This window comes from Nansenia antarctica, assembly GCF_963989245.1.
Source record: "Nansenia antarctica genome assembly, chromosome: 4".
NCBI lineage: Eukaryota > Metazoa > Chordata > Actinopteri > Argentiniformes > Microstomatidae > Nansenia > Nansenia antarctica.
Window position 1 is genome coordinate 10,036,834 of NC_137689.1, and position 12,500 is coordinate 10,049,333.

At 46.5% G+C, this 12,500-nt stretch overlaps 1 protein-coding gene across 1 annotated transcript in view; it reads left to right on the top strand.

The window, feature by feature from the left end:
• LOC308156916 (neural-cadherin) overlaps nucleotides 1–12,500 on the top strand; it is a gene marked incomplete at both ends in the record, with an annotated part of 211,415 nt that overhangs the window by 119,474 nt on the left and 79,441 nt on the right. The window contains 6 exons of the mRNA XM_080530369.1: nucleotides 376–546; nucleotides 892–1,064; nucleotides 2,862–3,029; nucleotides 6,685–6,934; nucleotides 9,449–9,576; nucleotides 11,918–12,104. Coding sequence (XP_080386495.1) covers nucleotides 376–546; nucleotides 892–1,064; nucleotides 2,862–3,029; nucleotides 6,685–6,934; nucleotides 9,449–9,576; nucleotides 11,918–12,104 — 1,077 coding nt within the window. The remainder of the gene's footprint in view (nucleotides 1–375; nucleotides 547–891; nucleotides 1,065–2,861; nucleotides 3,030–6,684; nucleotides 6,935–9,448; nucleotides 9,577–11,917; nucleotides 12,105–12,500) is intronic.

Below are 12,500 nucleotides of genomic sequence, written 5' to 3' on the forward strand. Positions count from 1 at the left end.
TGTACTACTACTAGAAACGATCAGCTTGCTTAACACTAGGAGCGCCACGCCATTTTCACCTACACTTAGCGCGCCGTTGTGGGATCCGGTGAGTAATCGCACTACTACCTAATTAGTGTAGAGTAGTGGGGATTACTCATCAAATCCATTGCATTGCAATGTTGTGGCGTGTCATCGATTTTCAACAAGGCTGAAATGTATTCACATTTTTCCGAATATAAGTCTGATCATTTTGATTGGTTTGACAAAATGGGATCTTGTCCTTGATTATTAGCGACCCAGGCAACATTCAGTGACTGACATATGTAGGAACAAAACGTTTGTGTTCGAGGTATACTGTTATGAACAGTGAATTTGCTGGCGACTCCCCGCTAGGTGTGATCGTCACAGCCAGGAAGTTTGACCGTGAGCGTCAGAGGGAGTACGCGGTGACGGTGACCGCTACGGACCAGGCTGCAGCCCCGCTCATAGGGATCTGTCAGCTCAACATCCTCATACTGGACGAGAACGACAACAGCCCCAAGTTTGAGAACATACGCTACGAGTGTGAGTACGGAGGGAGGGGAGGGTTCAGTTCTATCGAACGGTAGTTCAAGGTGTTTGTGTTTGTTTATTTGTTGGCGTGTACAGGGACGCAGGCACGCAGCAAGCAAGCACACACGTACGCATCCACCTGCACACACCTGCACACACCGAGTTCTCCCTGTTGTTGGTGTTTGTTGTTTGTTGTTGAGGAGGGGGGGGGGGCTGAAATTGTGTGTTTAGAAACAGCTCCCTGTTGATTTGAATGTGCCTGTGTTCAACATGCCAAGCTACTTATCATATCTGATCAAAAGGTGTTTTTCACAGTAATAGATTATTAATGTATACGATACGGTGTTTCCCTTCCAGATTTCTTACGGGAGGACACTATGATCGGGACCAGTTTCCTGCGAGTGGCGGCCCACGATGACGACTACAGTACCAACGCTGCCGTCACCTACTCCATGTCCAAGGAGAAGCCAGAGTACCTCCGGGTCAACCCCCTGACCGGCTGGGTCTACGTCAACCAGCCCATCTCCCAGGTCAGAAACTGGACACACTGTACTGTACATCACAGTCATCAACCGAGCCAAACTCACACGCATCACTAACACTGCTGCCAGGATAACTGGACTCCCCACACCCAACCTCACAGCACTAAACAACAGTGCCATCTCACGCATCGCAACCACAATAGAACAGGACATCACCCACCCACCCACTCAATCTGTACCTCGCCCCACTGCCATCCGGGCGTAGGTACAGAACACTAAGGTGCAAAAGGGCTCGCTTTGGCAAAAGCCTGATCCCCGCAGCGATTGTTGCCTTAAATAATAGACCGCGTTGAGTGTGTGTACTTATGTATCTGTCATGTGTAGTACTGTCTGTTGTTGTCTGTGTTATACAGTGTTGTATGTATATATGTGTACTGTACAGTGGTGTGAAAATGAATTTCCCCATGGGGACAATAAATCTAATTTACTCTAAATCTACATACTGCCGCAGGGGTGGCTGTGGCACAGGGGATAGAGCCGGCGTCTAATGATCGCAAGGTTGGCAGATCGGCGGTTCGAGCCCCGGCTGGCCACATGAAGACACTGAACCCCAAATTGCTCCCAATGTGTCTGGCAAGACACTGAACCCCAAATTGCTCCCAATGAGCAAGGTCGGCGCCTTATATGGTAGCTTGCCGCCATTGGTGTGTGAATGGGTGAATGAGAGGCCATTGTAAAGCGCTTTGGAATAAGTCAGTTCATTTACCATTTACTATAATGTTGTACTTTACCAGAGCTCTGTGAATTTGGGACTTTTTTTTTGGTTTCTGTTGTAACAGGAAACCTAAATCAAGTATTTGAAAGTATTTCACATAGAAAATTGTAGGCCTATACTACACATGAGCTGGATCTACTGTAACTACCACTAGCCCAGGTCTCTCACTATAATATGTCAGTGTCTATAAAGTCTATAGTCTATCTACAGCCCTGGACACACCATGATTAATCTTCGAAAGCCAGTTTATTGATTAAGTTACGAGTTGGAGAGAGTTAGTACTTTTCTTTTTCATTTTTTTTGCCTTTACTGGATAGGCTGGAAATGTCCCTCCTTGTTTTATCACAGAGCACAAAATGTGACGCTTGGTGTAGCGAGGAGGTGTTAGCAAGCAATTATGAGAGCTCCCAGGGAAACTGTTGCTATGACTACAGAGGTTCTCTAACAGCAGGACAGTGTTGCCACCATCATACCAGACACCACTGACACTGTCATTTACTCATCACCCAATGGACTAGTGGCATTAACCCATTACTGCCAACGGCCAATAGCATGACATTGTAATGTTTTACCCATTAAAACCAATGGCCAGTCGTATGACAGTTTGACCTATGTATACCAGGGCCAATAGCATGATGTATCCAATGTATCTATTAATGTATCCAATATGCACCCAAAATGTGGAATGTACTGCCAAGTTACATTAGGGATGCAACCTCAGCAAATATGTTCAAGTCAAGACTAAAAACCCATCTTTTTAATATTGCCTTTAAATGAAAAAAATATTAAATTATGATTATATAATGATTGGAGCACTTTGAGCTGAAACGTTTGCAGTAAAACAATACAAATAACAAGTTATTATTATTATTATTATTATTATTAATATCAATGACCGATCACATGGCACACAGAACTTGCCACAGTTCTGACACGCCTTTCGCTGTAATACAATTTACAGAACCAGCGGGTGGGGTTAATTTCATTAGGACCCTACTAGAGCTGTCACCTCACTGTCTCAACTCACTGTTCTACAGCAAGTAACATGTCCCTGGTTGCTATGACTACAGAGAACTTACATCACCCGGGGGATAGTCGCCACGGACGGGGGGAACCGGAGCAGTTCGGTAGAGCTGTCCGTCACCATCACCAACGTGAAGAATCAGCCGCCGCAGTGGGAGAGGGACAGCTACAACGTGGTCATACCGGAAAACACCGTCAGAGACACGGCCATAGTGGTGAGACCATAGAGCTCTAACTCTCCAATCTATATCTATCCAGTCTATATCTCTATTCATCCCTATTGGATAGAACAATCTCTATCTAGGTCTCTATTTCTCCATATACTGTATGGATGAGACACCATGATGGCATCACGTCGCTGTGGTGACTGTTGTCTGGGTTATTTCATCTCCCCCCTGGAAAAATAAGTCACTTTTTATTGGCAGTGAGACCAGGCTGGGTGGGAGGGGATTAGTGACAAATACAGTACATCCTGCATCCAATTCAGCAGATTTTATTAACACCAGAACAGCCGTGGATGGCGTCATTTGACGCTGTGAGTAAAGCAAATGTTATATCTTTGCACTCGATCAAATCTCAGGACCCTCCTTTCATGACTTTTCCTAGGTATGTGCGTTCTACCACCCAGTATCCTGACATTTTCAAAATCACATCAGGATAAGCTAGTATAAAGCTATTTTGCAGTTTTTCTGTGTAGGAGGCAGGCTATCGTTGTGTGTAAATAGCAGCTTACCATCGTAAAGACTATGGTCATTTGACCCCCGAGGTGGCTCTTATAGTAGGTAAAAAAGGCACAGCTGTTCTAGTGTTAAAAAAGCGTGCACGTTTACACTCCTCTGCATCCATTTAAAAGCATACAGTACAGTGCATACTGTACACATTTATACACCAATGCTATACTTTCAAACCCAAGTGGGACAGTGTGGACACTATACCACCACTATACCAAAACAGAGTGGAGTATAAGGACGCCTAAATGGTTTTTGATGGAAACAGACATGGGAGGGAGTATGGAAGGGCAGCATCACGTTATGTAAGCGGATGTCATGTGGCCGTAGGGGAACCGACCTCCTATGCACTTTGGGGATCTGAGCAGATTCGATAGAAGTCAGGAATAATGTTCCTAGCTCTTTCTTTTCTTATCTTTGCTAAGCCATATTGCTTACACGTCTCCAGTCCTGGCCAATCTCCAGAAACGGGGGGAGGTCCATTCTCTCGATTTAGGATGGGGCGAGAGAGAAACAGTGGGGAGCGCTAGTGGGGTGTTTTGGACAAAATCGGACACCCATTGGGATGTGCAGGGTGAAAAAATAAACAGGCTAGTAACATGAAAGAGGTATTTTGAGCTGTGAACCAGCAAATCTTGATCTTACATTTAACAGATTTTCTTGAGAGCCTTTATTTAAACTGTCTTCAAAGTCATCAGCTGGGGACCACCACTCACAGATGTTTCGCCCCTTAACCCAGAACATCTCCTGGTTGGCGGGGCAGTGAACAGACATCTCCCTGACGCTCCCTGCAGCTAACCTTCTTCAGGAGTTGCTCGATCCCCATGCCTTGTCTCGGCCTTCTCAGCCAGAGGCAAAAGCTTGCCTTCTCCACCTCCTCCGATATTTCCCTGGTTCCCTTGTGCAGTCTGGCACCCCGTAACCCTAAGTCCTTTAGCAGATGCATCGGATGGATTGAGTCTCCAACAAAACCTTTGGCGCCCATTTCCACCGGGTAGAGCCATGTGTTCCGTCTGCACTCTGTGACCAGGTCACCGTATTTTACCCTCTTCCTTTCGGTGGGCTGCCGCCAACCCCTCTTCCCATGGCGCTGTGAGCTCAACCGGCAGTGCTGATTTTCTGGCTGAGGTCCACAGAACCATGTCTGGCCGCAGTGTGGTGCTGCAGATCGCTACAGGAAAAATGGAGCCGCCTGCCCAGGTCCACCCCTATCTCCCACTCCAGCCCTGGTGTCAGGAGCTTGGGTTCTGGTCTCTTGCTGGTATTGGCTGCGGGCTCCCCCTGCCTGAGGAAGTGGATCTGCTGTTCGCTCCCTGCTGGACTCTTGTTGTCTTTTCTCCACCAGCTCTGCCAGCTTCCTGAGCACTTGGTCGTGCCGCCATCTGAACCGGCCCTGCGTCAGTGCAGTTTTACAACCTGACAAATTGTGCTGGAGTTGATCGCTCGACTCGCGACACCCTCCCATGTTGTCCAGCGCCCTTGTGCCACGCCCTTGTGCCACGGCCCGCACTCTGTACTCCTCCTGCTCCATTCTAGTGACCTCAGTCACAACAAGGTCCTTCTGTCACCCACCAGAGGTGGGACCCAAACGCAGACACAGGATAACAGGTAAGAGTTCAATAATAAAGGTTTTATTTCTTGTACAATGGGGTTAGGCAGGCGGGTCGTCAGGCAGGCAGGGGGTCAGGGGGTCAGACAGGTAGAGTGATCGGCAGACAGGCGGGGGGGTCAGTCAGGAGGAAGGGTCAGCAGACAGGTGGGGAATCAGGCAGGAGGAATGGTTGGCAGGCAGGCAGAGAATCAGGCAGGAGGAGTAGTCGGCAGACAGGCAGGGGGTCAGGCAGGCAGGCAGGAGGTTGGCAGGCAGGGAATCCTTCAACAGGGACAGGGAGAACAAGATTAGACTGGGGAAGACTGAAACACAGGTTATCAGGCAGAGACAAGGAACGAGCATTAGAACCAACCATGAATGGCTACGATCTGCCGTCGACTGGCGGTAGGTGCAGGGCTTAAATAGGAGCTGGTCTTGTTCGTAATTGCCTGCAGGTGGTACCACTAATTGACGGAGGATCAGGAGGCGGAGTCGTGACACCTTCCTCTATTTCTTGTTGGCTCTGGAGCATAGGGTGGGTGGGTCACCCCATCCCAGACCTCCCCGCCCTGTCTGGACCCTGCCCACCACCTCCTGGTGTTGAAGTCAGCTCGCTGCCTTCTGCACTTCCTCTTCAGCTCTCCATTTCCTTCCAGTCACCACTTGGACCTGTACCTCCCTCACTGCCTTGTCGGAGGAGTCCCTTACCTCCATCACCAGCCTTGCCTTCTCTTGTCTGTACCCAAGGGTGACAGATTTCAGGGGCAGTTGGAGTGAGCTCCACCCGTACAGGCCTGTTGCCGAAAAGCACCGTGGAAGTCTGAGCCATTTGCAGATGAAGGAGTTGGCCTCTGCATCCATCCTTCTTACAACTGATGAGGTGACTTCACACAGCTTCAGAGGCCACATTATCCTTGGGTCCCAAGTGAAGTTATAACACCACACCTTGTACTTTCCGGACACACACACACACACACACACACACACTCACCCCTGTGTGCCCTATCCAGACTCCGTCATCCTACGCCGTGTCTATTTTTAAGCAACGTGCTTCGTTATGTCTGAGGCCAGACTCCAGCCAGTCAATGGCCTTGGATTATTCATATCCATTCACATTTACTTTTTATGTTTTGTTATGCATTGAAAATTAATTTGCAGAATTACGTCTGGATATTTTATAAGCTATTAAGGCCATGTAAAATGCAGATTAATATTTCACTGTGAATGAGAGAGAGAGAGAGTATGAGAGAGAGAGAGAGCATGAGAGAGAGAGAGAGAGAGAGAGTGAGAGAGAGAGAGAGACATGAGAGAGAGACATGACTAATGTTCTCTTCTGAGTTTTAATTGATCTGAAAGATACATGTTTATTTTACTGTTATGAGAAGATGTAATGGGCTTCTCCATGGGATGTAATTGATCGAGAATATACTGTAAATGTTTGCTTAGCAAGCCTGGCTCGCCTGAAATGCAGTAAACGCTGAAGTGTATGACTATGTATCCTGGTCTATTGGAGTCCTCAGTCTTCCTCTGCCTCTTCTCGTTTCCACCCAGACTATCAAAGCCACCTCGCCCCTAGGCGACCCCAGGGTGACCTATAACCTGGAGGACGGGATGGTGCCGGAGACCAACATGCCTGTGCGCTTCTACCTGACCCCCAACCGTGAGGATGGTTCCGCCTCCATCCTGGTGGCGGAACCCCTGGATTACGAGACCACCCGGAACTTCATGCTGAGGGTCCGTGCTCAGAACGTGGCAGCAGTACCCCTGGGGGCTTTCACTACGGTGTATATCAACGTCACAGGTAGGGCAGCACAGTTTTTTTTCATTAAATCTTTATTTAACCAGGTGACCTCATTGAGATAAGGAATCTCTTTTCCAAGAGGGACCTGGCCAAGAAGGGCAGCACAAGGACACAGGCAGACATTCAATACACAGATAGACATAATACAAAATAACAAACAATTAAAAGCAGGTTTGGGCGGGCACAGATACTGAATTAAAAGCAATGACAATTTCCAATACTTTCACCTTCTAAAGTAATCTCCTTTAAAATCGTTTAAAGTTTACCCCAGCTCATGTCCCATTCCATCCATGAAGCTAAGTTTTCATCCATGAATCTAACCTTTCAACCCCAACCAACCCCACAGCCACATTAACTCCTTCCAGGCGGTTTAACACTTGACTGTATCCGTTGAAGTTTATTTCCGACCTCCCTAACCAAACTTTTCTTTTAACAGCGGTCTGATTCAGTCAACGTTTGACCCTTCGTCACAAAAATAGCTTCCTCTCAGACTGTGCCCTAACCCTCCCTGCTCCCCCTGTCTCCGCCGCCCCCCCGCCCGCTATTAACCTCCCCCTTACCCCTCTACCCCTACCTCATCATTCCTGGGAGTTGATCTTAAACCAGAGAGAAATAATTAATTTGACAGAACCACCTCAATCCTCTACTCTACCCCCCCCCCTCCCTATCTGTCTTAATAAGAAGAGCTGCCAGTGTTCTCTGGGGGATGGAAGGAGCAGCGAGGGCTAGAGGATGGTTTGGAGAGGCATGGGGGGTTGTAATGGATTTAAGCCGGTTGTAATGGATTTAAGGCCCATGTTTAATTCATGGCTTAAGACATTTGCTGGGAAGGAAAGAAAAAAAAAGGACGGCGCAAAAGTACATCAGATTGAGATTAAAGTCTGGATGCATTCAGCTCCATTAAGGATTTTGTCTTAAATTAATTAGCTGTCCCAGTAAACCACGGATCCATCTTCATTTTAGTTTTCAGTAAAGAACTAACCGTTCGTGGATATTAGGTCCCTCCAAAGCTTACAATGTTGTTGTTGCGACAAGTACACATTTTATCCAGGTTTTATCATTAGTAGGCTTGCTTCAGATAATATAAACTAAGCGAGAGATGTCTGCTGCACTCACGTTGCATAAATGTAGCATGGGGAGGTTTTTTCTCATTGGGTCTCCGTCTGTAATATATCAGGAAAACTGCGTCTTGAAACTCCGCCGCTCCTTTGCCGACCATCGGTCATCAGTATATCTAAACTACGAGAAATGTGCTGTTTATATGTTGTATACTGTAGATGTAGCATGGGGGTCTTATGGGGATCTTGCAGAATGTCACATAGGGAAGTAGCATGCAGGGTGGTAGAGGGTGAGACTAGCCGACTTGTAACACTAATGTTGGTTATTTGAATCATGCTGGATGATACAACACATTTTTATTTTTTTTATTTTTTACAATTTACCCTAACCATAACCAGTCAAGATTATTGCCTAACCTTAACCAGTCAAGATTATTGCCTAACCATAACCAGTCAAGATTATTGCCTAACCTTAACCAGTCAAGATTATTGCCTAACCTTAACCAGTCAAGATTAATGCCTAACCTTAACCAGTCAAGATTATTGCCTAACCTTAACCAGTCAAGATTATTGCCTAACCTTAACCAGTCAAGATTATTGCCTAACCTTAACCAGTCAAGATTATTGCCTAACCTTAACCAGTCAAGATTAATGCCTAATACTACCTAACCACCACACGTTGTAATTCACGTAACTCTTTCGCATTCTATCTTATGTTTTTGACATATCTTACATCAAAACAGGCGGTCAAACGCTGGTACAGCCAGATAATACGATCCCCCAGACCGTCCTGCTCTGCTGAAACAGTCCCCCAGAATGTCATAATTTGGAGACTATATTGATTTAATGTCATGTAGTTTGCACAATAACACTATTGATTTAAATACACAAAAGACAACCTCAACAATATGTTTATGCTTTGTCCTGTACCCATGAACAGAGAAATACAAAACATTCATTCAATACACCTCCAGAGGTTTGAAGGTCTCTCTCTATTCATTACAGTCAATAAATGTTAAACCGACGAGTCACACGGGCGCAGAGAGAAGCCATGTTTTATATCGCTGTCTGTAGAAGTAATTCCGGCAATTTTAAAATCCCCCTCACACGGAAAATGAGATGAGTTAAATTATCTGAAATAATGTTAGAACTCATGTACTAACTCTCTCTCCCTCTCCCTCTCCCTCTCTCTCTCCCTCTCTCCCTCTCTCTCTCTCCCTCTCTCCCTCTCTCTCTCCCTCTCTCTCTCTCTCCCTCTCTCTCTCTCTCCCTCTCCCTCTCTCTCTCTCTCTCTCCCTCTCTCTCTCTCTCTCTCTCTCTCTCTCTCTCTCTCCCTCTCCCTCTCTCTCTCTCTCTCCCTATCTCCCTCTCTCTCCCTCTCCCTCTCTCCTCTCTCTCTCCCTCTCTCTCTCCCTCTCTCTCTCCCTCTCTCTCTCTCTCTCCCTATCCCTCTAAGACGTGAATGATAACGTGCCGTTCTTCACCTCCTCCATCTACGAGGCGTCGGTGACGGAAGGCGTGGAGGCCGGGACGTTCCTCATCCAGGTGTCAGCAAACGACTTGGACCTGGGGCTTAATGGCAAGGTGAGCTAAGGGTTCATTTAGAGGTCATCTCTCCTCTACAGCAGAACTAGGGACGTTTGGAGTGTTGCAGGTTGGCCACTACAGGGGTTTTGTTATAACCAGGCACCTCACACGAGTCATCAACTAATCGTGTTATCAACTGATCTCCGTGGGGAACTTATCAGGTCGGGGCGAGTTTCATAGTTACTCTACAGTATCCACAACAAGGACGTAAGGAACTTCTCTAGCTTGTTTTCACTAGTCGGTTTTCACATGATATGAAGGTCTTCGAGGTGAAATACTGTAAGTATTCCCCCATTGAAAGAAATGTTTCCTCTCTTTGCACCGAGTAGTGTGTGTGTTCCTCCATGGGGCGCGTCCTGCAGTAGCCTGGACATAAAATCTATACTTTCTGTTAGGTTTCCTGTGCTTCCTTATTCTGTACATGAAACTTACAATAGAGCAACTGACACCTACATCGGCCACAACGGTTCCTTCACTGTTCAAAATGTATGGGCGCATAATGCATATTGTAGATAGACACACACACATGCTTGCACACGCGCACGCACGCACACACACACGCACACACACACGCACACACACACACACACAGACACACACACGCACACACATACACACACACACGTTTGCACACATTGACACATGTGCAAACAGAACTGGTCTACTATAATTGAACACCCTCCACAAGGATAGCATGGTTTCGGCACACAGTAAAAGATACTCTGATCTTCGCAGGTCTAGTGTCCTTGGCTGTTTAATTGTGTGTTCTCTGCTAGGCATGCTAACTCATAGATACCACGCTGTCCTGCAATTTAAATAATTAGATTATCATTTGTGGCTAAGAGTTCGAAAAAATGATGAATGATGAAATGTGTGTGTTTGTTTTTCCTAACTGGCCTGCCCATGCTAAGCTTTTATGATGGCATTACATTTATAATTCAGCCTTTTATTCTTGCTCCTCTCTGCAGGACACCATTAATTTTCTGACCCGTGCTGTTTCAACATTCCTGCTCAATGGGTTACTGGCTGTTGGAGGCCATTAATAGCTCGATTCATAGCTTTTAAATATTGAAATGTAATTAATTCCTCTTCTGTGAATGGATGTTGGTCTTTAGGTTGGCGTTGAGTAATTATTGTACAGCTTTGTTGCAGCAATACAGAAATAAATTGAGACTGAATTAGCTGCTTGAAATAGATAGATTTGAATTAAGTCTTTCCACTCTAGACTACTTAATTAAAGTTTGACTTAAATAGCTTAAGTAAGTACACTGTGCTCACGACCGGTCCAAAGGGGAGTTACATGAATCATACGGCACGGTTCCAAACAGGCCTAACGTCAACCTAGAGCTCCAGCATTGCTGCTCATTCAGAGCAGTGTGTGTGTGTGTGTGTGTGTGTGTGTGTGTGTGTGTGTGTGTGTGTGTGTGTGTGTGGAGGTGTGTGTGTATGTGTGTGTGGAGATGTGTGGAGGTGTGTGTGGAGGTGTGTGTCTGTGTATGTGTCTGTGTCTGTGTCTGTGTCTGTGTCTGTGTGTGTATTTGGATGGATAGGTGCTAAGCTATATACAGTATATAAACGTATGAAGGGACTTCGGTCCCACATTGCTAGTCCAATGTCCTTGTTTGTCTCGAGGCCAAACTAGAGACACCGTCAACGAGAAAGAAAGCCTTAGCGGGAGTGTACTTAGCACTACTCACCTAGATTACTCCCAGAATCCATTGCGTTGCAATATTTTGGCTTGACTAGTAAAGTGTGTCATTGATTTTCAACAACGTCGATCCCGGTTCCACCGGCTGCTGTCACATGTGACATAATTATGAGCAACAGTGCCCTCTGGGGTTATGGGGTGTGGACTGGAGTCAGTTAGGTCGTGTCTAGTGAATGCAATCTAATCTACCTCGACCTAGGGTCATCACAATACTGTAAGGTCTATTTTCAAAGGCTGGTGTGCTGTTTTAATGAGATTGGATGAATGTTCACTACGTTGTTCTTTGTGCTCTCCCATATTCCCTGCCTTACACAATCCCTTCTCCTCATCCCTGTCTGTCTGTTGGTCTGTCGGTCTGTCGGTCTGTCGGTCGGTCGGTCTGTCAGTTCGGTCGGTCAGTTGTTTATTCGGTCGATCCGTCTGTGTGTGTCTCTCTCTCTCTCTCTCTCTCTCTCTCTCTCTCTCTCTCTCTCTCTCTCTCTCTCTCTCTCTCGCTCTCTCCTTTTACCCATCTACTAAATCAAAATCCTATACCTGTTATCCTTCATTATTAATTCTCTTGCATCTTGCATTATCCTACTCTCCCTCTACCTCCTCCTCCTCCTCCTCCTCCCTCTTTCCAAACCACAGATCTCCTACTCCCTGCTGAACGACCGCAGCGGGGACTACCAGTACTTTCGCATCGACCCTGAGCTGGGTTCTATCTACACAGAAGCTGTGTTTGACCGTGAGACCAAAGGTTCCTACCTACTGGAAGTGAAGTCTGTGGATAGCTGGGAGTCAGCACGGCCAGGGAAACATGGCCAACCCAACTCAGGTGAGGCTGGATGGAGGCTCCAGGGGAGAGAAAGGTTATATGTGGCTTGTATCTTGTTTAGAACTAGAGGTTCTTGAAAACTAAAGGCATAACACATTAGTCATCAACCAATCCCATTGTCAACCAAGCTTAGAGGAGGACCCATCAGGCAGGGGGGGAGCTTCTCATTGTTGCTCTACATTTATAGTAGCCTATCCACGTCGATAAATATTTCACTAGCTGGGTTTTCACATGATATGATGTTCTCCCAGGTCAAGTCAGAGGGTGAGAAAATGTTGCAGTTAATGCAGTTTAGACCTGCGGCGAAATAGTAGTCTTGGATAGTTGAATGCTCTTGACGGTATCTTGCCTGGGCCGTCATGGGTGTGAGATTTTCAACTTTTGGAACTATTTAAT